The 27,731-nt window shown below is 43.0% G+C and overlaps 1 protein-coding gene across 1 annotated transcript; it reads right to left on the bottom strand.

The window, feature by feature from the left end:
• Positions 1–4,181: 4,181 nt before the first annotated feature.
• On the bottom strand, positions 4,182–27,297 carry LOC130293657 (nicotinamide N-methyltransferase-like). Its single transcript, XM_056542626.1, has 3 exons — positions 27,132–27,297; positions 10,416–10,623; positions 4,182–5,688 (listed from the first exon to the last, which is right to left on the bottom strand). Exons 1-3 carry the CDS (start codon positions 27,280–27,282, stop codon positions 5,265–5,267), a joined length of 783 nt encoding a protein of 260 aa, XP_056398601.1. The 5' UTR covers positions 27,283–27,297; the 3' UTR covers positions 4,182–5,264.
• Between the last annotated feature and the right edge of the window lie 434 nt (positions 27,298–27,731).

Here is a 27,731-nt window from a genome sequence, read left to right as displayed (position 1 = left end):
CTGATTAATTAATTGATCATTTATTCTAGATGGGCGGTCCTAGTGGGTGGTCCAGGAGACCAAATTACCCTTCTGTTCTACCGGATGGACAAAGAGGAAATTGGGTATACACTGTATATAATATATATGTACAGCTGGCATAAGTTATATAACTCCTGTATATAGTGATATGGACCATGCTGGTATAACCTGGGTGTATACGGTATATAATTAGAAATGTACAGCTGGTATAAGTTATATATCTCCTGTATATAGTGATATGGACCGTGCTGGTATAACCTGGTATATACTGTATATAATTATATATGTACAGCTGGTATAAGTTATATATCTCCTGTATATAGTGATATGGACCATGCTGGTATATCCTGGGTATATACTGTATATAATATATGTACAGCTGGTATAAGTTATATATCCTGTATATAGTGATATGGACCATGCTGGTATAACCTGGTATATACTGTATATAATATATATGTACAGCTGGTATAAGTTATATATCTCCTGTATAAAGTGATATGGACCATGCTGGTGTAACCTGGGTATATACTGTATATAATATATATGTACAGCTGGTATAATCTAAACATCCCCTGTATATAGTGGTATGGACCATGCTGGTATAACCTGACATATATTGTATGTAATCTACATGTACGGCTGGTATAAGTTATATATCTCCTGTATATAGTGATATGGACCATGCTGGTATAACCTGGGTATATACTGTATATAATATATATGTACAGCTGGTATAAGTTATATATCTCCTGTATATAGTGATATGGACCATGCTGGTATAACCTGGTATATACTGTATATAAGTATATATGTACAGCTGGTATAAGTTATATATCTCCTATATGTAATGATATGGACCATGCTGGTATAACCTGGTATATTCTGTATATAAGTATATATGTACTACTGGTATAAGTTTTATATCTCCTGTATATAATTATATGGACCATAAGTTCATACCACTAACGTACATCTAAATAGTGTACCTGTAAATCTGTCAACGGCCTAGATACTGTGAAAGGACAGACAAAAGTAATCACCGGCTAGTGTTGTACTCAAATACTATTTTAAGCGTACTGTAGCGCATTTTTCTGCTCTCACAAGTGCATTCCACATACCTGCATCTAAGTAGTGTACTATTTTGTACCTAATAATTTGTCATGGGCCTAGATAATGTGAAAGGACAGGCAAACGTACTCACCGGCTGATGTTGTACTCAAATACTATTTTAAGCGTACTGTAGAGCATTTTTCTGCTCTCACAAGTGCATACCACATACCTACATCTAAATAGTGTACTATTTTGTACCTGTTCATTTATCAAGGTCCTAGATAATGTGAAAGGACAGCCAATAGTACACACATACTGCTGTTCTAGACAAATACTGTTTTAAGCGTAGTGAAGCGTATTGTACTCCCCTCACAAACAAAATAAGTATGTCAGGCAGAGAAGTGCCAGGACGTGCACAGAGTAGTGGCAGAGGCCTAAATTTATCAGGCAGAAGTGGCAGCAGACTAGGGGTGAATGGCAGCAGGAGTTGCAGCGAGAGGCCTGAGCTCCCAGTATCAGCTAGCGGTCGTGTCTCAACCAGCAACCCATCTGCCGTCATCGATTGGTTTGCAACGCGGTCATCCACTTCCTCACAAGTGACATTTGATACCCCCAGTCAACAGTCGGTGGGTTTCTCAGACACAACCCTCAGTTGGCATGGCCCGGGAGTAGTCCCTGTTCTTCCATTGCCTCTGTCCTATGCTGTTCTCTCACTTAAAGAAGTATCTTATGCTGTGGGTTCAGCTCCACTATTCAGTGAGGACAATCTAATAGAGGACAGTCAGCAGCTACTGCCCAGCCAAGAAGTGGAGGAGACATCCGCTAGGCGGGCAAGTAGTGATGAGGAGAGTGGCGTGGGAGGCGGTGTTGCCAACGTTCAGGGTCCTGAAGCAGACACTGTTGAGGAAGCTCAGGAGGACATCAGTGATGTGCAGATACTTGTTGATGATGATACCGATCGCAATTGGGAGCTGGGTACAGAAGGGGCTTCATCATCATCATCATCATCATCATCATCAGGAGAAGAGGGTTGCAGGTTGTCCGTGAGACAGCAGCTGAGCCAGCAAGGTCGTAGCATGGTTGGCAGTTAGCATGGGGGCAGAAGTGGAAATTCTGGAGCCAAACGTGCCCGCGGGAGACCACCTGCTACTCGGCAGCCTACCTTCCCGGGAGGTAGTGGAACAGGGGTTCCTGGAGACGGCGCCAGTAGCAGTCAATTAGTGCGGACTGTTGGTGGGAAAATCAGCTACTCGGCGGTGTGGCAGTTTTTCATCTAGCATCCGGAGGAGGTTAACATAGCCACATGCAAGATGTGTCGGCAGGAGGTGAAGCGGGGCCAGGGTCCCAATGTTGGCACCACGGCCCTGCGTCAACATATGCTGCGCCACCATGAAGCAGCCTCGAAGAACTGTGGCTCCAATGTGGTGGTCCAGCCTGACATCAGGAATGGAGCTAGACATCAGGAATGGAGCGAAGTTCCGGTGCCGCAGCAGAGATCGTGGGGGTCCCAGCGGCAAGACCCCTGCGATCAGACATCTTATCCCCTATCCTTTAGATAGGCGATAAGATGTCTAGGGGCAGAGTACCCCTTTAATTTGTACTTACCTAATAAGTATGGGTCAACAGACATATCGTTGTCTTGTTGCTTGTTCTTATTTTTTATTTTTTTGCCCATTCCACCTCTGTTATAGGACCAAATGAAATATTATTGTAAATAAACATGCCCAAAAAAGACACACAAGTGCTATCCTGCAATGTTTTTTGCACTTTAAAGGGGTATTCCAGCTTTGTACATCTTATCACCTATCCAAAAGATAGGGGATAAGATATATGATTGCAGGGCTCCCGCTGCTGGGACCCCCGCAATCTCGATGCAGCCCCCCGCTTACCACAGTTGGTTGTGTAACCACATACACAACAATGCTTATTGGGTGTAGAGGCAAATGCAGTCTGGCCAGAATCAGTCAAATGTTTTTTATTTCTCTATAATGCAACATGTTTCGCAGCACATGTGCTGCTTCATCAGGAATCTGACCCATTTATGGTTTTTGTGAATTGATGTTGGACTTGGACTATTCCAACAATTTCTACCTTTGTTATTGAAGGTTGCTGTCTGAGTGGCTCCTGTAGCATGTTATGAGGATAAGACGGCTTCATTCCAATATTAGTTTACTCCATATTTAATGCTGACTATATGGCTGCGTGTCCAAGAAAGCCAGCCAAGAAACGTATGAGGCATAATCCTTATAAGAAGTATTTTATTCACACAAACAAGAGCTACACATTTATAATGTGAATGCATAATAAGCCATGGGAGCTGCTATAGAGGCCTTCAAGTAAATTGCAAAATCATCCTTGAGATAGAACATGGAACCAAATCAATGCCAAACTTAAAGGGCTACTCCGCCTCTAGACATTTTATCCCCTATTCAAAGGATCTTTGGCACCCCAGCATTCTAAACATTATGTTCAGAATGCTATCTTAGGGCGGCTGTGGTCGTGATGTCACATTATGCCCCCTCTTTTCATGTCCATGGGAGGGGGTGTGACAGCCTCCCATAGACATGAATGGAGGGGGCATGGCAGGACTTCACGACCATGGCCGCCCCAAGCCAGAGTTCTGACCATAATGTTCAGAATGTCGGGGTGCCGGCTCGGACATCACGGGGGGTTCCTGTGGCCAGACCCCCACGACCAGACATATTATCCCCTATTCTTTGTTAGGGGCAGAGTACCCCTTTAAGTACTACAGTTCTTTCACAGTGAAATCCACATATACCTTCTGTTCATATCTCGTTTGGAAAATATGAAGATGGTGTCCATCAGGAGTAATCCCTAACATATACCTCCATTGTACACCTAGTGAGTAATCCACTGTATGGCCATATAGTGATATATGTTGGACGTTGTTCACTGGAAGAAAGTCCAATTGGAACTGTTTGTATCAAACACAGCAATGTTTCTGTTCTTGATGTTGTGTCTTATACTAAAGACTAAGAATAGTTAAAGAGTACATCTCATGATCTTGTTACATTTTAAAATCCTCCCGGGTCACTGCCCCCATCATTATAAACCACCCCTTGCCTTTATTTTAATTATTTTTTAGTGTTCTACCTTGATATTGCTCTGTATTTTCTGCTCAGTCAGATTCAAACACCGGGAAGGGGCGTTCCCCAGCAGGCGTGACCTCATCTGAAGCCATACAGGGGAGAACTTCATCCCTCATTCTGCCACACACAGCCTAGAGCAATTCAGTGTGAGATGAGCTATGATTGGTTAAGGCTGCACACACCTTCCTCAGCAGTCCAGACTGCATTTCCTGATTTTGGACTTGTGCCAGACCAGCAGGAGTCCAAAGTCTGTGCAAGAGATGGGGATGAAATGTGCTCTGGACAAGTAGGGAGACACCTAGTGGCAGCTTTTTTAAACATAAATAAAACAAAAGTACATTAGAAAGATTTTTTAATTACCATAATGAGAGCAATAGCAAAAAATTTGTTTTAATGACAGTGCCCATTTAATTTCTGGAATACTCCTTTAAACCTCTTACTTTAGCTTGGCCTTGTCTAATAGAGGAAACTTTTTACTTAAAGGCTGATCTATGCTCCACTACTTGCCATAGAAAGTATATACTTAGTAAAGATACCATTAGGGAAAAATAAGCAATTGCTACTGAGGGACAAATCATTGCAAATGAAAACAGGTCGGGACTACAAAGTGACACGCAAAACTGTTCTGCAACTTCGAGGTCAAATATCACAACATTATCAACATTGACCCTTAAGAAATTACTGTTAGGGTAAGGTTACGCGTAGCGCATCAGCAGCATATTTTATGCTGAGGATTTGCCCTTAGTGTCAGCCTTCTACTTTGCCTGTGTATCCTGGTTTGTCTGCTCGTAGCAGCAATATACCGCTACAAGCAGACACAGACTGATCTGCAAGTCGCGCACTCCCTCCCTTTGCTAGGCTTCGATGTCTGTGAGTACGCTGCACATGCACATGCGACTCGCAGCTCAATCTCTGCTCATAGGGGCGTATTGCTGCTACAAGCAGACCAACCAGGACACAGTGGCAAAGTAGGAGGCTGACTCTAGGGGCGGTCAGTAGCGCATCCACAGCGTCAAATACGATGCGGATGCGCTACGTGTGACCTTACCCTAAGGCACATAAGCATTATTTCTATCTCTTCTATTTGCATTTGTGAGCAAGTATAAATATAACCCCCTCATGATTGACAAGCTTGCTGTCCTCCTTCCTGTCCTTGACATAACAATAATCAATAGAAAGACCCTCATCAATAAGAGCTTCCCTCGCAAACTTCTCATTATACTTGAAGGCATAGAACTTCTCCTCCCCCACCATGAAATATGTTGTATTTAAAATCCCAAATAACATCAGGTATCCTCCAGGCTTCACCAGGTTCACAATCTTCTTCAGATTCCTCTTATAGTCACTTTCATCTTCACTGATGACATCTAGGAGACATCCAGTGATCACGCAGTCGGCTTGGGGTACAATCTCGGGATCTATAAGATTTTCTTTATTAAGGTCACATCTCAAGATGGGCTTCATAGCAGCCTTCAGCTTTGTTTCTGGGTCCAGACTCTTTTCACTAGAAAAAAAAAATACTATAAAAATCACTTAGTAAAGTACAATCACATGAGTTTTTAAAGGGGTACTCCACCCCTAGACATCTTATCCCCTATTCAAAGAATAGGAGATACAATGCCTGATCGCGGGGTTTCCACTGTTACATTCATTTCCTCTATGATATTTTTGTGCTTCACATACATTGGCCAAACATGGCCATCAAAAAGTCCCGGTGGATCTGGAACGGTGTACTTTCTGGAGCTCTTTCTCCTCTTGCATTTATCGTAAGGTATTGAAATAAAATAACGGTGTGTAAATAACTCGTTCATTTAGAGTGTTGGGTGCAGCTCCGGAGGCCCGTAATGTCACAAGCCTCCACCCCGCATCGCCAGTCATCCGACACGGAGCGAAGTTCGTTCCATGCACTGGATGACTGGGGTGCCGCAGAAGAGATCACGTGGGTCCCATGGAGTGGGACCCCCCCGCAATCAGACATCTTATCACCTATCCTATGGATACGAGATAAGATATCTAGGGGTGGAGTACCCCTTTAAGGCTGATGACTATTGGCTGGTCACTGCCGAAAAGTAAGGGAATCTGTATAAGGGCTCCTTCTGCATTGGGAACATCGGGTGTCCAGGACACTAAAGTAAGGACCAACATCCTGTGGAGAAAGACACATGAATGCCAGAATTGATGACATGCTCCTTCCCCTCAAACTCTGCACTTGTATTATTTTGTCTCTCAATTTCATGTTACATTTTATATAGATAAAATCAAAGTAAAAGTAATTTTGTAAATGTGTTACATTATGTTTCATATATTAAACCAAAGTTACTGGCTATATTATTCTCCAGAGTTTTGCTCACTATTCTGCTGGTGGAATCATTTACTCACTGCACCTATTCCAGGGTTGGGTCACAATCGACAGCTCCAGCTGATGACATTGTTTTGGTTGCATAATGGCGGTCTCCTCTACTGCGGCTCGGGCTCCTGTGTTGTTTCCTTCTTCTCATGGTCCTGCTGTGGCTGTATGACAGTGTTGGCGCAAGCCTTGCCCAGTGATTGGCTCAGCAGGCATTTATTATGTGTTGAGATGTGGACCGTGCAATATGTGCCTTATGACAATGACAGAGGGGGGGGGGGGGGGAATTGTGTACGTTGTTAGAACAAATTGACCACATTCGATAAGTGGTGGTAACCTTGGTGTTTCTAGGTGTATTCATGGTAGACTCAATTTGTAGTCTGAGTAAAAGGCAAGTGTTAGATTGTACTATGGATCAGTTGTGTACCCCTCAGAGACCTTCTATGATATGGGGCAAAATACATTTTTTTTGGGAACTCCTTAGATATGCTCCTTACTTGTTGGTTTGTTACATAGGAAGAGGATATGTTTTCATGGTGTATACTTTAGACTAGAGATTACTCAAATGGAGAAGGATGGTCCAGATCTGGATTTAGGTCAGCAGTCACCAGGACTGCCAGACGATTCCCTGAGAAGGCAGCCAGCTCTCTCCACATACATGTGTATTGGTGTCTTTGTCTACATCTAAAACAAAGAATAGCAGATTTTTGACCCCCACTTGGCACTCAGCTTGCTGGAAAAATGCCCCAATTGACCCCCCTAGTTAAGCCTTCTTTTTCTCTATACTACTGTTGACTCTATGGCCCATTTCACACAATTGCATTCAGTATCTGTAGCCAAAACCAGGAATGAGTCAAAATAAAGAAAAAGGTGCAAATCTTTCCATTATTCTTTATCTCTATGTCAGTTGTTCTACTGGTTGCATACGAAAAATTACCAAAATTTTACTATTGAGTTCCCAATGGATTATGTATGATCAGCCATGATCTGGTTACTGTTTTCTGGCTTCAAAAGGGATATAGAGTGGGGATGAAATATGGAATAAGCCTCCTCCACCATCATGACCCAAGCGTACCATTGCTGACCTCTTAAATGGCAGGTGCATTGGCCCTGGGCTTCTTGAAGATCCTTGGGCTGAGTTGTGACTGCTATTTCTGTTCCTTCTATAACTACACTCCTATAGAGAGTTACTATGTGCAGCATTTTGGTGCCCCACATATATGCAAAGCTCTACCCATTTTCAGTCCATATATCTCTTAACAAATCTAGCGGCTCCATGGCTACCGGTTTAGGTGGTGCCTATTTCTGCAAATGTAGGTGTGGCATGTTTGGAGGACATGCCTTCCCTTCAAGCATTGCAGATCCTCTAAAGTTGCACATTTTTGCAGCTGTTTTGGGAATCTTGGAAAAAAGGGTTCCAGCCCCAGTTGGTCCCATTCCTTTATCTATTGGTATGAAACTGTGCAGAAACCCTCCAATCCAATTGGTCATGGAAACAAAAGGGTAATAAAAACCTGACCTTTCTTAGAGGGGAAAGCCCCATACATAGAATGTGTCGACAGATGGGAACCATTTGGCCCATCTAGTCTGCCCAATATCCTCTCTCATTGGGGCCTCTCTCTCCTATGTCTGACACTGCTGACAGGCCCACACAGGGCAGGTAGCGGAGTCCATACAATGTTTTTGGTCTTGGTCATGCAGCTTGCATGACCAAGATAAATGTCATGGAAGGTTGTGACCGTGTTTTAGCTAAAACTAATAGCTTTGATATAGTATCAGTAGTCCAAAGTTTTAGCCGAGAGGACGGTCCGGGAACACTCTTAGTACAGAGACCTCTGGGCACCTAAGAAACTGACCCAGGACCTTCAACAACATTTATGGGAAGACACATGACCACGGCCAAAAATATGCATGGACTCCTCTTCCTGACATTCTGTTAGCAGTTTTGACAAGTCCCTTAAAGTACCTTAAAATAGTTATGTTTAAATTAATGACAAGTCAAATATAATGCATTTGGAAAGTTTTCCAACCTTTTTACCTTTTTTTCAGCATTTTGTTATATTGCGGCCATGTATTAAGAAAATGGAAGAAAAAAAAAAAAACAATTTTCCTCCATCATTCTGCGCTTCCCATAATAACATAGTGAAAACAGGATTTTAGGACTTTTTAAATGAAAAGGAAAAACTAAAATTATTCATGGACATAAGTATTCAGACCCTTTTGGGGCCTCCAATTTCTCTTGATCATCCCTGAGATGTTGCTTCGCCTTTATTGGAGTCACCTGTGGTAAATTCAATGCATATCAGAGCAAACACCAAGTCATGAGGGGGAAAAGAACTACCTGTACTGAGACTTGGTAAGAGAGGTAACCAAGAACCCAATGGTCACTCTGGCTGAGCTACAAAGATCCTGTATGCAGAAAGTCAACAAACATTGCAGCACTCTTCAAATCGGCCCTTTACAGCAGAGTCGCCAGAAAAAAAGGCTCACCTAAAAGACACATGCAAGCCGCCTGGAGTTTAAAAAATAAATAAATAAATGAATAACTAAATAAAATTTAAAAAAATCACCTGAAGGAACGTGAGAAACTAGATTTTCTGTTCTGATGAAACCTAGATGAAACTTTTTGGCCACAATTCTAAGTTTTACGTTTGGAGGAAACCAGATACTGCCTATCACCTGCCCAATACCACCACTACAGTGATCAAGGTGGGGGCAGCATCATGTCTGGGGGAAACCAGGCACTGCCCATCACCTGCCCAATACCATCCCTACAGTGATCATGGTGGGGGCAGCATCATGTCTGGGGGAAACCAGGCACTGCCCATCACCTGCCCAATACCATCCCTACAGTGATCATGGTGGGGGCAGCATCATGTCTGGGGGAAACCAGGCACTGCCCATCACCTGCCTAATACCATCCTTACAGTGACCATGATGGGGGCAGCATCATGTCTGGAGGAAACCAGGCACTGCCCATCACTGCCCAATACCATCCCTACAGTGATCATGGTGGGGGCAGCATCATGTCTGGAGGAAACCAGGTACTGCCCATCACCTGTCCAATACCATCCCTACAGTGATCATGGTGGGGGCAGCATCATGTCTGGGGGAAACCAGGCACTGCCCATCACCTGCCCAATACCATCCCTACAGTGAAGCATGGTGGGGGCAGCCTCATGTCTAGAGGAAAGCAGGCAATGCCCAATACATCCCTACAGTGATCATGGTGGGGGCAGTATCATGTCTGGAGGAAACCAGGCACTGCCCATTACCTGCCCAATACCATCCCTACAGTGATCATGGTGGGGGCAGCATCATGTCTGGGGGAAACTAGGCACTGCCCATCACCTGCCCAATACCATCCCTACAGTGATCATGATGGGGGCAGCATCTTGTCTGGGGGAGACCAAGCACTGCCCAATACCATCCCTACAGTGATCATGGTGGGGGCAGCATCATGTCTGGAGGAAACCAATACCAATACAGAGGTATTTTTTTAATGAAAACGTGATCCATAGCACTCTGTACCTCAGACTGGGTGTATAAACCTTGTGGCCTCTTTCCCAAGAAGACTGGAGGCTGGAATACCTACCAAAGCAGCTGCACCCAAGTCCTGAGCATAGGGTCTGAATACTTATGTCAGTGCAAAATTTTAGTTTTTACTTTTAAATAATTCAGAAAAGATATCTGACAGTCTGTTATCACTTTATCAGTATGGACAATTGAGGGCAGAGTGATGGGGAAACTTTTTTTTGACAAAATGTCAAAGAAGTAAAATGGACTGAAGACTTTCCGAATGTAATATATATTCTTGTTTTTTTTTTTTTTTTTTTTAAATCAACACATCGCAACCAATCATTCACATCTGCATAGCTACTTACAGGTCCCCTAGGATGCTGGTCAGGATGTTTGTTGTGTGGCTCCAGTCAAAGGCTCCGGTCCGTGCGTCCCGCCATTTATTCAGCTCCATGACACAAGTCTCAGTGACTCGCAGTAAAGTGATCTCCTTGAAAAATCCACAGGCAGAATAAAGATGGTGAATGGCGGAGCCGAGGCTGATGTCAATCAAACTGTCTCCTTTAACATGACCTGTGGGGGACCAGAGCGTGAAAAAACAACACACAATAAAAATGTATAAAAAAAAAATAATCAAATGGATCTCCATAGGTCAGATCTAACACCCCCCCCCTCCCCCCGATCAGACACTTTTGCCCTATCCTGCAGACAAGGGATAAGTTGTTTTATTACAGGCCATATGTCATCCACCATTTCTATGAAGTGCCGGAGATACCAGAGTACAAAACTTCCATAGAAATAAATGAAGATCAACAAAAAACAACTTAACCCCTATACACAGAATAGGGGATAAGTGTTTGATCACAGGGAGTCCGACCATTGGGATCCGTCATGATCAGATACTTATCCCCTCTCCAGTGGATAGCAGATACGCTGTTTTTGACTGAACTAACCCCTTTAAATGATGTACATGTAAATCATTGGAGAAACAGGACAACTTTCTTCCAGGATCCAATAGGGAAAAAGCCAATAGCTAGCAGCAGGGCCCATAAATAGTGTATGCCCAGATAGGGAAGAAGTGAGCAAAATGTGATTGGCTGCAACTAGGACTGCACCTTTGCATGGGGAGGAGAAAGAAAAACTTCAAGGGGCATGCGGTTACCGAAAATCTAAGGATTATTAAAGGGCTACTCCGCTGCCCCAGTGTTTGGAACATTTAGTTCCGAACGCTTGGAGCAGGCAGCAGGGGTCGTGACGTCACAGCACGCCCCCTTCCCATCACTAGGCCACACCCCCTTCCATGCATAGTTTTGCCCCCCTTTCTCCCACAGTCACTGATGTAGTTTCCTAAATGGATGTGAATGTTTATATTGTGTGTGTGTGTGTGTGGGGGGGGGGGGGGGGGGGCACCCCGAGTAATATGTAAACATGTCCTGACAAGTCTGGAAGTGAATGTCAGTTAAATGGGTACTCCGGTGGAAAACTTTTTTTTTTAAATCAACTGGTGCCAGAAAGTTAAACAGATTTGTAAATTACTTATATTAAAAATTCTTAATCCTTCCAGGACTTATTAGCTGCTGAATACTACATAATAAATTATTTTCTTTTTGGAACACAGAGCTCTCTGCTGACATCACGAGCACAGTGCTCTCTGCTGACATCTCTGTCCATTTTAGGAACTGTCCAGAGCAGCATATGTTTGCAATGGGGATTTTCTCCTACTCTGAACAGTTCATAAAATGGACAGATATGTCAGCAGAGAGCACTGTGTTCCAAAAAGAAAATAATTTCTTCTAAAGTATTCAGCAGCTAATAAATCTGTTTAACTTGGGGTCATCTGAAGGCAATTGTCTATGCTGTGAAGATTCGAGATGTGCAGCACCTGAAACTACGGATACTGGAAGCCTGTGCTAGCATTTCTCCTGCGGTGTATATAGTAGTATATAGCAGTGTATACGGATACTGGAAGCCTGTGCTAGCATTTCTCCTGCGGTGTATATAGTAGTATATAGCAGTGTATACGGATACTGGAAGCCTGTGCTAGCATTTCTCCTGCGGTGTATATAGTAGTATATAGCAGTGTATACGGATACTGGAAGCCTGTGCTAGTATTTCTCCTGCGGTGTTGCTATCAGTGTGTGTTATAAAGTTATGATAAAACCAAGCACATCATTGTTTTTCTTGTGAAATTCCCAATAAGTTTGATGTGTCACATGACCCTCTTCCAATTGAAAAAACAAATGTTGGATTCAAAATGGCCGACTTCAAAATGGCCGCCATGGTCACCACCCATCTTGAAAAGTTTCCTCCCTCACATATACTAATGTGCCACAAACAGGAAGTTAATATCACCAACCATTCCCATTTTATTAAGGTGTATCCATAGAAATGGCGCACCCTGTATTTTGTACTGCACTGTGGTATTTGGTGTGGCGGATATTATGTGTGTTACTTGTTCTATTTAGTTTGTATTGATGGGTATAACATGGGTGGGACGCTATAGCGTTTATTTAGTGTTGTGTGGTATTATTTGTTATTTGTTCATGTGAGGGCGAAACAGAGAAGTCCTGCTATATAGTACATTACAGTGTTTTGTTACAATATTTCACCATTTAGATCATACTTTTAGTTTTGCACAGGGTCTAAAATCTGCCCTGCCTTGAGTGTTCCAAAATATGATTTTGAGAGGGATCCCTAGAGGCCCAAGATGCAATGTAGAGGAGCAAATCTGAAACACCTATACTGGTTTCCTACCAATTTAGGGTTTCGGAGAGGTCATGAGGCCGATCCATAGAGTCTTTAATGAGGTTGTTCCAATGGACCAAAACTGTTACCATACCACTTTCCACACTGTGGCACTATACACCATAATCACACTGACATTTTTAACATAAAAAAGATCAAGGAACATTTTTGCTTATTTTGAAAGCAACAAATTGATTGCTATTTTAAAGTTTTCGATTTAATCCTGAATAGTTGGTTGTGTTTAAAAAATCATTCAACAACAAATAATAGAAAAGCTGAATAAATAAATACATATTAAATATTAATAATAAGGGAAAGTTATACATTTTTTCATGTGATAAGAAACATATATGTGTTGGTTATTTTAGGAATGAAATGCTTTAGAGCAACTATTGTAAACTTTTACACTGCCTGCAGTTTCTTCATGGTGTGGCCCCACACAATGCTACAGAGCATAGGGCCCCTACGTATGTGTAGGGAGAAGCCACTAGCTTAAAGTTACGTGTCTCAGCACCTCTAGAGAATGCAGCCTCTCCTAGGACTGTATCCACCTTTTCCAGCCCACCGGAGCACCTGAAACCTGAACTAATTCATGCAGGAAAAGTCATTAACTGCCGAGCCGAGAAGTTCGTGACGAATCGAATTACTGTAACTTCGCTAATCTCTAGCAGTAAGTACAAGGCCAGCATTTGTGAGAATACCAAAGAATTGTGCAGTGTTTAGAGTCAATTCAGTGCTACAGTGTAATGACGAGAAGGAAATTGCTTCACGTCTCCGGAGGTGTATGGTGGGTCCTGTGATGTTCGTTCATGGGAGAAGGATTGGTAAAACCTGAAATACTTTTACTCTAGTATTTACTATGTGTTCATACATGTCCTGTTATTATTACTGTCACTGATAATGATGAATGTCATTATTTATCATGTGCTAAAAATGTATAACATAATTATTATTATTTTTATTACCATATATACTCGAGTATAAGCCGAGTTTTTCAGCACGATTTTTCATGCTGAGAACGCCCCCCTCGGCTTATACTCGAGCGAACTCTCCGCCTGTCAATCCCTTCATCAGTGATCTTCAACCTGCGGACCTCCTGATGTTGCAAAACTACAACTCCCAGCAAGCCCGGACAGCCATCGGCTGTCCGGGCATGCTGGGTGTTGTAGTTTTGAAACCTCTGGAGGTCCGCAGGTTGAAGACCACTGCGGCCTTCGTCATCATACAGCCCCCCCCCCCGCCTTTTGTTTTGTACTCGCCACCCCTCGGTGGGAAGGAAGGGTGAGCTGGTCCGGGCCATCTATGCTGCAGGGACCGTCCGGTGGGGAGGGTTAGTCGTTCAGGGCTGTCCATTTTCACCGGGGGGGCCTCTTCTCCGCGCTTCGGGCCCGGCCCCGGACTAGTGACGTTGCTTTGACGACGACGCACAGGGACGTTCATTCGCAACGTTCCTGTGCATCGTCGTCAAGGCAACGTCACTAGTCTGGGCCCGAAGCGCGGAGAAGAGGCCCCCCCCCCGCCCACTGAAAATGGACAGCCCTGAATGACTAACCATCCTCGATGGCTGTCCGGGCATGCTGGGAGTTGTAGTTTTGAAACATCTGGAGGTCCGCAGGTTGAAGACCACTGATGAAGGGATTCATAGGCAGTGATGATGAAAGGGGGGGATGATGACGAAGGCCGCAGTGGTCTTCAACCTGCAGACCTCCAGAGGTTTCAAAACTACAACTCCCAGCATGCCTGGACAGCCGATGGCTGTCCAGGCATGCTAGGAGTTGTAGTTTTGCAACATCTGGAGGTCCGCAGGTTGAAGACCACTGATGAAGGGATTGACAGGCGGTGATGATGAAGGGGTGGATGATGACAGGGGTCTGGATGATGACAGGGGGGATGATGTATTTCCCACCCTAGGCTTATAGTCGAGTCAATAACTTTTCCTGGGTTTTTGGGGTAAAATTAGGGGCCTCGGCTTATATTCGGGTCGGCTTATACTCGAGTATATACGGGTATATCAAATGCAGAAAAAATACAGAACAGAGCTTCCCATTGTCACAGTATAAAGATGATAGTAAAATGCATAAGATGAGTGCTTGCTCACCTTTTTCAGTTGTTTGAGATACACAACTACCTTAAGGATTTATATGTAGTTTCGTTGTTCAGTCACCTAGCGCGTCGATATCATGGAAGTTCCACGTCACTCCAAGAGATCAATAGGGGTAGGTACAGCAACCAAGTAAAAAATCCTGAGTGTAGGCGCGATCCGTATAATAATGACCACAATCCAAAGTATAGGATCTACTGTTTATTATGCCCAAATCAGACGCGTTTCAAGACACAGTCTCTTTATCAATGAACTGTGTCTTATTATTGTTTTTATTATAGTATTTTCTTTAAATTTATATGATACTAAACCTTCTACGATTGGTCACATTTAATTTACTTACAATAAGCACAGTGCCAGTTTGCCCCAGATATGACTTGGTTAGCACAATATTTTTATGAACCTTTGTTATGTATATAGTACCTGAAACACGTGTGTGAATATACCATAAGGCCTCAAAGATCTCATGGAATGTTGTGTGCATTTTTCAATTAATTTATTCCTTTTTGTGCTCATATTGTTTTCCTATCAGCTAGTTAGGGACAAAGTTCAAATGGCACCTAGGAATATTCTTGGTATTTTGGCCATTATTTTAACCGAAATTAGGAGTTGAATTAGTCTGACTGTAATCTACAAATAAAGAAAGCAAAACACAAAATGTTCAAAATAATAGACTCATTGCTAAATCCTTATTTTAGAAATTAAACTCTAGTATTGACGTTTAACCTCCCTGGCGGTATGATTCTGTCTGGAAATTTGTACCAAAAGCGGTACAATTTTTTTAACTGAATTTCACATCTCCCTCCGCCCATTTCACATCTCCCCTGTCACATTCCCCCTCTCCCTTGTCACATCCCCCGTCACATTCTCCCCCCTCCTTGTCACATTCTCCCCCCTCCTTGTCACATTCCCCCCCCCTGTCACATTCCCCCCCTGTCACATTCCCCCCCCTTGTCACATTCCCCCCCCTGTCACATTCCCCCCCCCTGTCACATTCCCCCCCCTGTCACATTCCCCCCCTGTCACATTCCCACCCTTGTCACATTCCCCCCCCTGTCACATTCCCCCCCCTGTCACATTCCCCCCCTGTCACATTCCCCCCCCTTGTCACATTCCCCCCCCTGTCACATTCCCCCCCCGTCACATTCCCCCCTCTGTCACATCCCCCCCCCCTTGTTACATTCCCCCCTCTGTCACATTCCCCCCCCCTTGTCACATCCCCCCCCCCTCTGTCACATTCCCCCCTCTTGTCACATTCTTGTCCTGCAGCAGCATACATTAGGTTTGCCGGGCAGATTTCAAACCTAGTGTATTTCCTGCAGAACAAGTCCTTTCCCCTTCAGCCAATCACAGGCTTTACACCACTGCGGCCTGTGATTGGCTGAAAAGTGAAAGGTCCTAGAAGATGAATAGTGAAGAGAGGACACCCCGGACCGCACGGAGGGGAACGGCATCTGCAGGGACCGGGATTAGGTGAGCAAAAGTTTTTTTTTATTTTACTACTTCTTCCTTTTACACTTAGCTCAGTGTTTTTCTAACAGGGGGCCTCCAGCTGTTGTGAAACTACTACTCCCAGCATGCCCGGACAGCCTTTGGCTGTTCGGGCATGCTGAGAGTTGTAGTTTTGCAACAGCTGGAGGCCCCCTGGTAGGGAAACACTGACTTTTAGTATTTTTCTTTACCTGCTCTGGCCGGCCCCCGCAACAGGAGCCGACCAGAGCAGATAATCGCATGTTTTCCCGGGGGCCGCATCGCTATATCGCATTGCTTTTGCGATATATCGTGCAGCCCGGCCGGGAACTCTGCAATTCTACCCCGAGCGTGACTCGGGGTTACCGATCCTGGCAGGGAAAATTAACCCCGAGTCACGCTCGGGAATACCGCTCAGGAGGTTAAAACTACAGCCGTAAAATGACAAACACTAACAATGTAGCTCACTTGGTCTACCACTAAAACATACGCTCTCTGGCCTTGTATGATTGAATTGACCCGGCCTGACATAGATGGCTACATTGAACATGTGTAACCTTACGATTCATCAGAACATTACATGTTACTGGGAGCCTAAGAATATACCATGATTTTCAGCACTGTCAGGCAATTACATTGGTAGTGACTTCATTATAGAATGTGAGCTTGTATAATTCTTAGAGATAAGATCCAGGCCTCACATTTATTTTGTCTATGTTACTTGCTTTTGTTCTCTAGCAACCCTTTTATTGTATAAAATTAAGATTTATATTAAATGAATGGGAGCTGGTCATGTAAATACTTTGACTCAGAAGCCTAATATACATCTACTTTAGTATTTACTATGTGTTAATACATGTCCTGTTATTATTATTACTGTCACTGATAATAATAAATACAATTATTTATGTATTATAATTATATAACATCATCAATATAGTATTTTCTTTTAGTTTATATGTTAGTAATGTTTTTATGATTGAATATATTTATTTCTCTTACATTTGGAACAATACCTGGTTGCGATGTATATTATTGGGGGTAATATTTTTCCTAAATCTTTGTCATGTATACAGTACCTAAAGCACTTAAAGAGTGGTGTAAAATAACTGTAACTGTAAGTTGTGAACTTTGAGAATTTCATGGTTTACATTTACAAAAAAAGAAAACAAAACCCAGAATGCACCATAGGAACACATAGTAACAGTTGGTAAGACAAGAAAAGACAAGAGATCGTCAAGTTCTACCTAGAGACACAATATTAGGCAGTGATATTAATATTATGGCTGATGGGACATTTTTTTAGGCAATAGTATTAATATTATAGCTCATGGGACAAAATATTAGGCAGTGTTATAAATTTTATGGGTCTTGGAACACAATATTAGGAGTTGATATTATTGTTATGGCTGATGGGACACAATATAAAGAGGTAATATTAATGTTATGTCTAATGAACCACAATATTAGGTGTGGTTTTAATGTTGCATTGTATGATTCTATAAATGATCTGTGTTAGATCCCACACTAAAATAATTCAAGAACCCTTACATAGAGGTGACAATATTCTTTGATATAGCCCCTACATACACAGCTATGTTACTTTTAGGAGTGTCTTATGTAAGAAATTGGGGGACTTACTGTTGGAAAACGATTTGTTTATACAGATGTTCTGGGATACGGCTATGTAAGCTGCTTTTGCACAGTTTTTAAGGGTGTAATAGAAAAACGTAACACATATAAGAACTGCTCTTAAATCATAATAGTAAGAAAAACAATTCTCACAAGCTGCCTGTACCCTGTTTCACTACTCTGTGGAATGTGTGTCATCTGTACAGAAAAAATGTTCTTCTGCTGGAAAACTCTGTTTATTCAGCTTGGATATATTTATTTTCCTTACATTTGGAACAATACCTGGTTGCCATGTATATTATTTTGGGTATTATTTTCTTGAATCTTTGTCATGTATACAGTACATAAAGCGCTTATAGAGTGGTGTAAAATAACTGAAACTGTAAGTTGTGAACTTTGAGAATATCATGGTTTACAAAGAATGAAAACAAAAGCTAGAATATGAGCCCCTTGCTATAATTAACAACAGCTGGAACGTATTTAACTGACAGTCAAAAGGAATGACCAGCTTGTGGGGATTTTTTTCTGTTATTAAAGTTTTTAAAATATAATTCAATAACTATATGAACTGTATTTATTTCTATAAATGTAGAAACAATTCTTTGAATTGTGTTTTAATATATGATTACTTCTATTAATAAAGCTTTATAAAATGATACATTGCTGTCTGTTTTTTTTACTATAAGACATTCTGCTATGCAGACTTGTCAGGACATGTTTACATATTACTCAGGGTGGGGAAGGGGGGGCCCAAACTACAAACATTCACGTCCATTTAGGAGACTACATCAGTTACTGTGAGAGAAAGGGGGTGAAGCTATGCAGGGAAAGGGGCGTGGACCAGTGAGGCTCTGTTAGAAAAGGGGGCATGGCACCTGTCACTTTATATCTGGTGGGCGGTTTGACGAAAGGTACCCCCCCCCACTCACTACTCCCTATTCTTTGGAAAGGTTATTTGGTCCCCAATCATTTTAATTGAATCTCTCCACAAAGCTTTTAACCCGTTCATGCGTACCTAACCAAATAATAAAAGGTCATCTATAAAACACCTGAAAAACATGGTCTTTCTATATATAATATAAAAAAAATATAAAGAATATATTATGCTTCAATATAAAATAAATGGAGATGCACTCGATCCATAGACTGCCAGTCCCGGCTGCAATCAGCTCAGGCAATCAGCAAGATAGCTGCCCCATAATAATGAGGGATCAGACAAAATGATATGTATAAAATTATGATACATCTACTTTAAATAAGTGGAGCACATCCAGGAGATTTGAGGAGAAATGTCAGTCTACAAGAGCAGGAGGGTGATCAAAGCTGACCGCCTCGTCTGAAGTGAAAGTGAAAGTATCCCGGCTGCTCAGTCGGGCTGTTCGGAGTTTTTAGGCATATTGTAGCACATTTTTCTGCCCTCATCAGTGCATACCGCTTACGTACATCAAAATAGTTTACTATTTTGTACCTGTTAATCTGTCAAGGGCCTACATACTGTGAAAGTCCAGCACAAATCGCTTCATTAAACTCCATTTACTGCGGTGCAGGCTCCAGGCGGGAAGGGAAGTAGGCGGGATGACCCTGATTCACATGGAGGATGCAGCCTATCAGCAGACAGTGCCCCCTGTGATGTCCCAGCCCTATATAATCGGCAGCCAGTCACTTCATTACAATACACTGCAGAAGGGTCATAGGACGCAGAGCCTGTGTGTGTGTTACAGCAGAGAAAAGTGCAGTCCAGCAGTGTTTAACATCCTCCTAGTCACATAAGTGTTCTCGTGGACGGAGAGCATTGTTTTTTTTACTGAAAAGGATTTTTACTGCAGCTGCAGGCATTAACCTCACAGTCACTTTCTTCGACATAGTATTACAGAGAGGGGCAGATAGCTGTATGTTGCCTCATACATTTCACCAAGCTGCCTCAACTTCATAAACCTTAGCAGAGGAGGCAGGAATAATTTCTCAGTGCAATTCAGTGTTTTTGTTCCACAAAAATCATCTGCTGGTTATACTAGTCTGTAGACGGTATAATACACAGCAGTCCATTCCTAATAGTCTTTGACAGAGTGCAATTTTGTGTTTAGTACACAGCTTTTTTTGGCTGCAGCATTGTTGTGTGCTGCTGGTGTTTAAAAAAAAACAAGGGTACTGTAGCACATTTTTCTGCCCTCATAAGTGTATAACGCATGCGTACATCTAAATAGTGTACTATTTTGTACCTGTTAATTTGTCAAGGGCTTACATACTTTAACTCCTTAATGACGCAGGACGTATATTTACGTCCTCCGCCGGCTCCCGCGATATGCCGCCCGCGGGGTCACGCGGTGTCCCCGCGTCATATCGGGTCAGTCCCGGCGGTTATCAATGGCCGGGACCCGCGGCTAATACAGGACATCACCGATCGCGGTGATGCCCTGTATTAACCCTTCAGACGTGGTGATCAAAGCTGACCGCCTCGTCTGAAGTGAAAGTGAAAGTATCCCGGCTGCTCAGTCGGGCTGTTCGGGACCGCCGCGGGGAAATCGTGGTGTCCCGAACAGCTTACAGGACACCGGGAGGGCCCTTACCTGCCTCCTCGGTGTCCGATCGACGAATGACTGCTCCGTGCCTGAGATCCAGGCAGGAGCAGTCAAGCACCGATAACATTGATCACAGGCGTGTTAATACACGCCAGTGATCAGCATGAGAGATCAGTGTGGGCCCTATGGGACCTATAGATCAGTGGGCCCTATGGGACCTATAACACTGCATAAAAAAGTTTTAAAAAAGTGTTAATAAAGGTCATTTAACCCCTTCCATAATAAAAGTTTGAATCACCCCCCTTTTCCCATAAAAAAAAAAAAACAGTGTAAATAAAAAAAAATAAATAAACATATGTGGTATTGCCGCGTGTGTAAATGTCCGAACTATCAAAAATGTATAATTAATAAACCGCACGGTCAATGGCGTACGCGCCAAAAAATTCCAAAGTCTAAAAAGCATATTTTTGGTCACTTTTTATACCATTAAAAAATGAATAAAAAGTGATCAAAAAGTCTGATCAAAACAAAAATCATACTGATAAAAACTTCAGATCACGGAGCAAAAAATGAGTTCTCATACCGCCCTGTACGTGGAAAAATAAAAAAGTTATAGGGGTCAGAAAATGACATTTTTAAACGTATACATTTTCCTACATGTAGTTATGATTTTTTCCAGAAGTATGACAAAATCAAACCTATAGAAGTAGGGTATCATTTTAACCGTATGGACCTACAGAATAATGATAAGGTGTCATTTTTACTGAAATATGCACTGGGTAGAAACGGAAGCCCCCAAAAGTTGCAAAATGGCGTTTTTTCTTTGATTTTGTCGCACAATGATTTTTATTTCCGTTTCGCCGTGAAATTTTGGGTAAAATAACTAATGTCACTACAAAGTAGAATTGGTGACGCAAAAAATAAGCCATAATATCGATTTTTAGGTGGAAAATTGAAAGGGTTATGATTTTTAAAAGGTAAGGAGGAAAAAAAGAAAGTGCAAAAACTGAAAAACCCTGAGTCCTTAAGGGGTTAAAAGGACAGATAAAAATAAATAACCGGCTGGTGTTTTACAAAAATAAAGAGTTTTTAGGCGTACTGTAGCGCATTTTTCTGCCCTCATCAGTGCATACCGCATACCTACATCTAAGTAGTGTACTAATTTGTACCTGTTAATCTGTCAAGGGCCTACATACTGTGAAAGGACAGACAAAAGTAATTGCCGGCTGGTGTTATACAAAAATACAGGGTTTTTAGGCACATTGTAACACATTTTTGTGCCCTCATAAGTGCATACCGCATACATACATCTAAGTAGTGTATTATTTTGTACCTGTTAATCTGTCAAGGGCCTACATACTGTGAAAGGACAGACAAAAGTAATCACCGGCTGGTATTTTACAAAAATACAGACTTTAAGTGTACTGTAGAGCATTTTTCTGCCCTCATCAGTGCATACCACATACCTACACCTAAGTAGTGTACTATTGTGTACCTGTTAATCTGTTAAGTGCCTAGATACTGTGAAAGGCCAGCCAAAAGTGCACACCTGCTGCTGTTCTAGACCAATACTGTTTTAAGCGTAGTGAAGCGTATAGTACTCCTCTCATATATGCACTAAGTATGTCAGGCAGAGAAGTGTCAGAGGCCTAAATCCTTCAGGCCGAGGTCCCAGCAGACTAGGGGCGAGTGGCAACAGGAGTCGCAGTGAGAGGCCTGAGCTCCCGTTATCAATTAGCGGTCCTGTCTCGACCAACAACCCATCTGCCGTCATCGATTGGTTAACACGGTCATCCACTGACATCTGACACCCCCAGCCAACAGCCGGTGGGTTTCTCAGACACAACCCTCAATTGGCATGGCCTGGGAGCAATCCCTGTCCTTCCATTGCCTCTGTCCTATGCTGTTCTGTCCCTTACAGAAGTATCTTATGCTGTGGGTTCAGCTCCACTTTTCACTGAGGACGATCTAATAGAGGACAGTCAGCAGCTACTGCCCAGCCAAGAAGTGGAGGAGACATCTGCTGCTTCCTCCGCTAGGCGGGCAAGTAGTGATGCGGAGAGTGATGTGGGAGGCGATGTTGTTGAGGAACCTGAGGAGGACATCAGTGACGTGCAGACACTTGTTGAAGATGATGAAGCCGATTGGGAGCCAAGTGCAGAAGGGGCTTCATCATCATCAGGAGAAGAGAGTTGCAGGTTGCTCATGAGGCAGCAGCTAAGCCAGAAAGGAGGTAGCATGGTTGGCAGTCAGCATGGTGGCAGAAGTGTAAATTCTGGAGCCAAACGTGCCCGGGGGAGACAACCTGATTCGCAGCAGCCTACCTTCCCGGGAGATAGTGGAACAGGGGTTCCTGGAGACAGTGGCAGTAGCATTCAATTAGTGCAGATTGTTGGTGGGAAAGTCAGCTACTCGGCGGTGTGGCAGTTTTTCATCAAGCATCTGGAGGAGGTTCACATAGCCACATGCAAGAAATGTCGGCAGAAGGTGAAGCGTGGCCAGGGTCCCAGTGTTGGCACCACGGCCCTTGGTCAACATATGCTTCCCCACCATAAAGCGGCCTGGGAGAACCGTGGTTCTGATGTAGTGGTCCAGACTGCTGCATCACCTAGTGGAACGCCGCTCCCTCTTTCAGCCAGCCAAGGCTCCACCACCTCTGCCGCTCCTTCTGTCGCTTCTGATGCTCCTGCTCCTCCTACTTTAAGTCAGCCATTCCACCAACAATCCATCAGCGAAGCCATATCCAACAACAGTATGCACCCACTCATCCAATGGCGCTGAAGCTGAATGTGCTCCTATCTAAGTTGCTGGTACTGCAGTCCCTCCCTTTTCAAGTGGTGGACTCTGCACCTTTCAGAGAACTGATGGCTTGTGCCGAGCCAAGGTGGAGAGTGCCAAGCCGCCATTTCTTTGCGAAGAATGCAGTACCAGCCCTGCACAATTTTGTGGAAGAGAAGGTGGGCCAGTCCTTGAGCCTGTCGGTGTGTACCAAAGTGCACGGCAGCGCCGACGTCTGGAGCTGTAATTATGGTCAGGGACAATATCTGTCCTTTACGGCTCACTGGGTGAATGTGGTTCCTGCACAGCAACAACCCCAACTTGGACAGGTCACGCCGCTTCCCCCTCCACGCTCTCAGCCCGTTATTCCTGTGACAGTGTGTGACTCCGCCTCCTCATCCTCCAACATGTCCTCAGCCTCCACTGCCCAGACAAGTCTCAGTGGCCCTTCAGCATACCATGTGTGCAGTGCACGGCGGTGTCACACTGTTCTTCACATGGTTTGCCTTGACGAAGGGAGTCACACAGGGAAGGAACTGCTAAAAGTCATTCGTAAAGAAATCGGAGCATGGCCTACTCTACAAAAACTGGAAATGGGAACCATGGTGACTGACAACGGGAAGAACATCTTGCATGCGCTGCGACTGGGAAGGCTGAGCCATGCGCCCTGCATAGCACACATGTTTAATCTGGTTGTGAAGCACTTCCTGAAGTGTTTCCCTCATTTGCAAGACATCCTAACAATGGAAAGGAAACTTTGCATGCACTTCAGCACACCCTCCTTGAGCTGCAGCGTCAAAATGGTATCCCCCAACATAGTCTGATTTGTGACGTTGCCACACGTTGGAATTCCACCCTCCATATGTTGGACCGACTGTACAAGTCACCCAAAGGAGAACTCGTCTGTCCACGAAAAATGTGGAGAGACTGACCTTTGTGAAGATGAATCAGGCATGGATCAGCCAGGATTTCCAACCACCAATGCCAGATGAATGACAGTAGATTGACCATGGTGCCACACCAACACTACACAAATATTGATAGTGCCAAAAAGATTTAAGGCGCTGCTCCCTAGTTACAAACATTCCTCCGCATCAGACCTTTTTTCACCCTCCTTCGTCACCGGGTACTGGTATTGCCACCCACCGCACCACTCTGTCACCGGGACACTTTCAGGACTCCTGATGCTGCTGTTGCCACCTCCAGGCTGTCTCATTCAGCCACTATATGGTCTCTTTTCATGCTTCAGCCAATGCCAGGCTGTGTCATTCAGCCACTATATGGTTTACTGATGCTTCAGCCAGCTCCAGTCTGTGTCATTCAGCAAGTACATGGTTTACTTGCTGCTGGGCCTAGGACATTGCCTATACATGTTTATGGTGGCACTAGGTACCATACATCTTCAATGGAAATGTCAAAATTCATCTTTTATTCTTAGAGAATGTGAGGCCCTATTGTCTCCTCATCTGCCGCCAACTCCAGGCTGTGCCATTCCAACACTATATGGTCTCTTCCTACTGATGCCACCTCCAGGCTCTGTCATTGTGCTGCCATGTGACATGTGACTACTTGTTAGATTCGGTCCTTTGTACCCACATGCCAGGGCCCGGGACACTAAAACTTGGGAGTTAAGAGTTCAATTTCAAAACCCTCAATTTCAATAAAAAAATCTTACATTTCTATTTAAAATTCTTTGATTTCAATGGTCTCCTCATGCTTCTGCTAACTCCAGGCCGTGCCATTCAGACACTATATGGTCTCCTCATGTGTCAGCCACCTCCAGGCTGTGCCATTATGTCAATATATAGTTTACTGATGCTGCTGGGACTGAGTCTGGGAATAAAACTTTTGTTATGGTAGCACTAGCTACCCAAAATCTTCAGTTTAAATTTCAGAATTCATCTTTTAATCTTAGGGATTGTGAAGCCCTAGTGTCTACTCATGCTGCTGCCAGCTCCAGGATTTTTCATTCTGCCACTATATGGTCTCCTCATGCTGCCGACACCTCCACACTGTGTCATTCAGCCACTATATGGTCTCCTCATGCTGTCAACACTTCCATGCTGTGTCTTTCAGCCACTATATGGTCTCATCATACTGATGCCACCTCCAGGCTCTGTCATTGTGCCGCTCTGCGGCAGTGATTCTAAAAGCAATGCCTGTAATCTGCATGTTATTCTGAATAACAGTATTATTTCACTACCCCAGCACACTCCATATGCGTGTTAGAACACAGCAAAGTGTTTTACACCCCTATTGAGGCTGTCTGTAGGCCAGAAATTAATATAGTTTTGCCGCAAATAAATTCGTATTGAACCAAATCTTTTTCGAAAAATTTGGCTAATCGGCCGAATAGCATTTTTCAAAAGTTCGCTCATCTCTAGTTTATAGGTTTGAGTTTGTGTGGGTTTTGCCTGGTTTCCTCCCACACTCCAAAAACGTACTCATAGGTGAACTATCAATTTGAGCGTACAGTGCTGCCGATTCTGTGTGCACTTTATAACATAAATTATTATTAATGTGAGGAAGGAGCATGCTTCTTGAACAAATGATGGTTCGGGACAGTGGCATGGAAGAAGACTGGTATTATCAAGCTGAGAATAGACAAAATAAAGTCTTTGCCAGCCTGGTAGTACTATGCCGCTGCTGCTTGTTTTTTTATTTTTCTTTTTTTACCTGTCTTGTTATGGATTTCTTTAAAAATTATGTATTCATTTATTTATTATAAACATGAAGTATAAAACCCACATCAAAAGGGGTACTCCGGTGTTTTTATTTTTTTATTTTTTTCCAAATCACTGGTTCTAGAAAGTGAAACAGATTTGTAAATTATTTCTATTTAAAAAATCTTAATTGTACCAGTACTTATCAGCTGCTGAATGTTCCAGAGGAAGTTGAGTTCTATGTTGTTGTTCTTTTCAGTCTGACCACAGTGTTCTCTGCTGTCACCTCTATCCATGTCAGGAACTGTCCAGAGTAGGAGAGGTTTGCTATAGGGATTTGCTCTGGACAGTTCCTGACATTGACAGAGGTGTCAGCAGAGAGCACTGTGATCAGACAGAAAAGAACAACTCAACTTCCTCTGGAGCATAGAGCAGCTGATAAATACTGGAAGGTTTAAGATTTTTTAATAGAAGTAATTTACAAATCTGATTAACTTTCTAGAACCAGTTGATTTGAAAAAAATTTTTTTCCACCAGAGTACCCCTTTAAAGTCAATGGGTAGAAAATATGGTGTGTATTTCACATAGCTAACTCCGTGGTGTAAAATCTGCAGTGAAGTCACTACATGTGAACGTCCCCGTTAAACAGGCATAGGCAACCTTCGGCACTGCAGATGTTTTTCGACTACATCTCCCATGATGCTTTGTCAATATTTTGGCTGTAAGAGCATCATGGGCGACGTAGTCCAAAACATCTGCAGTGCCGAAGGTTGCCTATGCCTGCCCTAAAATAACATATAATATTGATATAACTACAGTGAAATGTTAAACCTTCTATTGTGTTGTTCTACCTTACATCAATTAGCCTATACACAGATAACTGGTTATATTATATAGATAATAATGACCCTTTAGGCCCCTACTAAGGGTCAGCATAGCATTGAAGAGACAAATGATAATTCAGATAATAGGAGCTATGAACCACTAGTTACCTTGGAGTTTGTAGAAAGACAGATAGATATGAAATAGAGAGATAGATAAATAGATAGATAAATATGAAATAAATAGATAAGAAATAGCTTCTGCAAAAACAGCAACAAAATCACACAGTGTAAAAGCAGCCTAAGAATAAGCCATTGCATTAGGCACTGAATGAGAAGATACTATACAAACCTTGTGTAAATATGGAGTGCAGCTTCATCATGGGGAATCTCAAAGCATCTTCTATGAATCCCAATTCTTCCTTGTCAGAAAAGTAAGTTTCCAGAAGAAGCCTTGAGTCAAAAGCATGAACATGATAACGCTTGTGGTCACCACGATCCATCTCGGACTGTACAAGCAGGAGGATTCACGTCTGTCTCCAGTTGCCATTTATATACATGATATTGGGAATAAATCATTAGGATTCATGTGATGCTCTCATATGTAAATCACATCATGGATTCAGATGACAATCACCTGCTATAGACGATAGTGAGATGACACCCTCCCGGGGCTATGCTACTTCTGCTAGTGGTGAGAAAATAAGATTGAGATGCAACAGTATACCCAGTAATAACTACATACGACTGAGACACTAGGATGCAGACACTGTTATTCTTTCTTATTAAAATAGCAAAGAGATGTGTCTAGTATTACTGAGGGATAGAATTGGGTATGCCATCCTCCCCATCAGGGGTATACCTGATTGAATTAGAGTCTGTCTTATTTGAGGCCTTTAAAACTAGACTCATAGATAGGAATTAATTTGTTTCTGATTCCCAAAAATCCACA

Source organism: Hyla sarda, chromosome 10 (genome assembly GCF_029499605.1).
Source record: "Hyla sarda isolate aHylSar1 chromosome 10, aHylSar1.hap1, whole genome shotgun sequence".
NCBI lineage: Eukaryota > Metazoa > Chordata > Amphibia > Anura > Hylidae > Hyla > Hyla sarda.
The sequence above is the reverse complement of the archived record's forward strand: the minus strand, read 5'-3'. Positions and strand labels throughout refer to the sequence as shown.

Excerpts from the sequence above, each read along its gene's own strand:
- LOC130293657 (XM_056542626.1), bottom strand. The coding sequence starts at position 27,282 with ATGGATCGTGGTGACCACAAGCGTTATCATGTTCATGCTTTTGACTCA. Across the intron at positions 10,624-27,131 it reads GCACTCCATATTTACACAAG|GTCATGTTAAAGGAGACAGT; the intron begins GTTTGTATAGTA and ends GGTCCCCCACAG. Across the intron at positions 5,689-10,415 it reads ACCAGCATCCTAGGGGACCT|TGAAAAGAGTCTGGACCCAG; the intron begins GTAAGTAGCTAT and ends TTTTTTTTCTAG.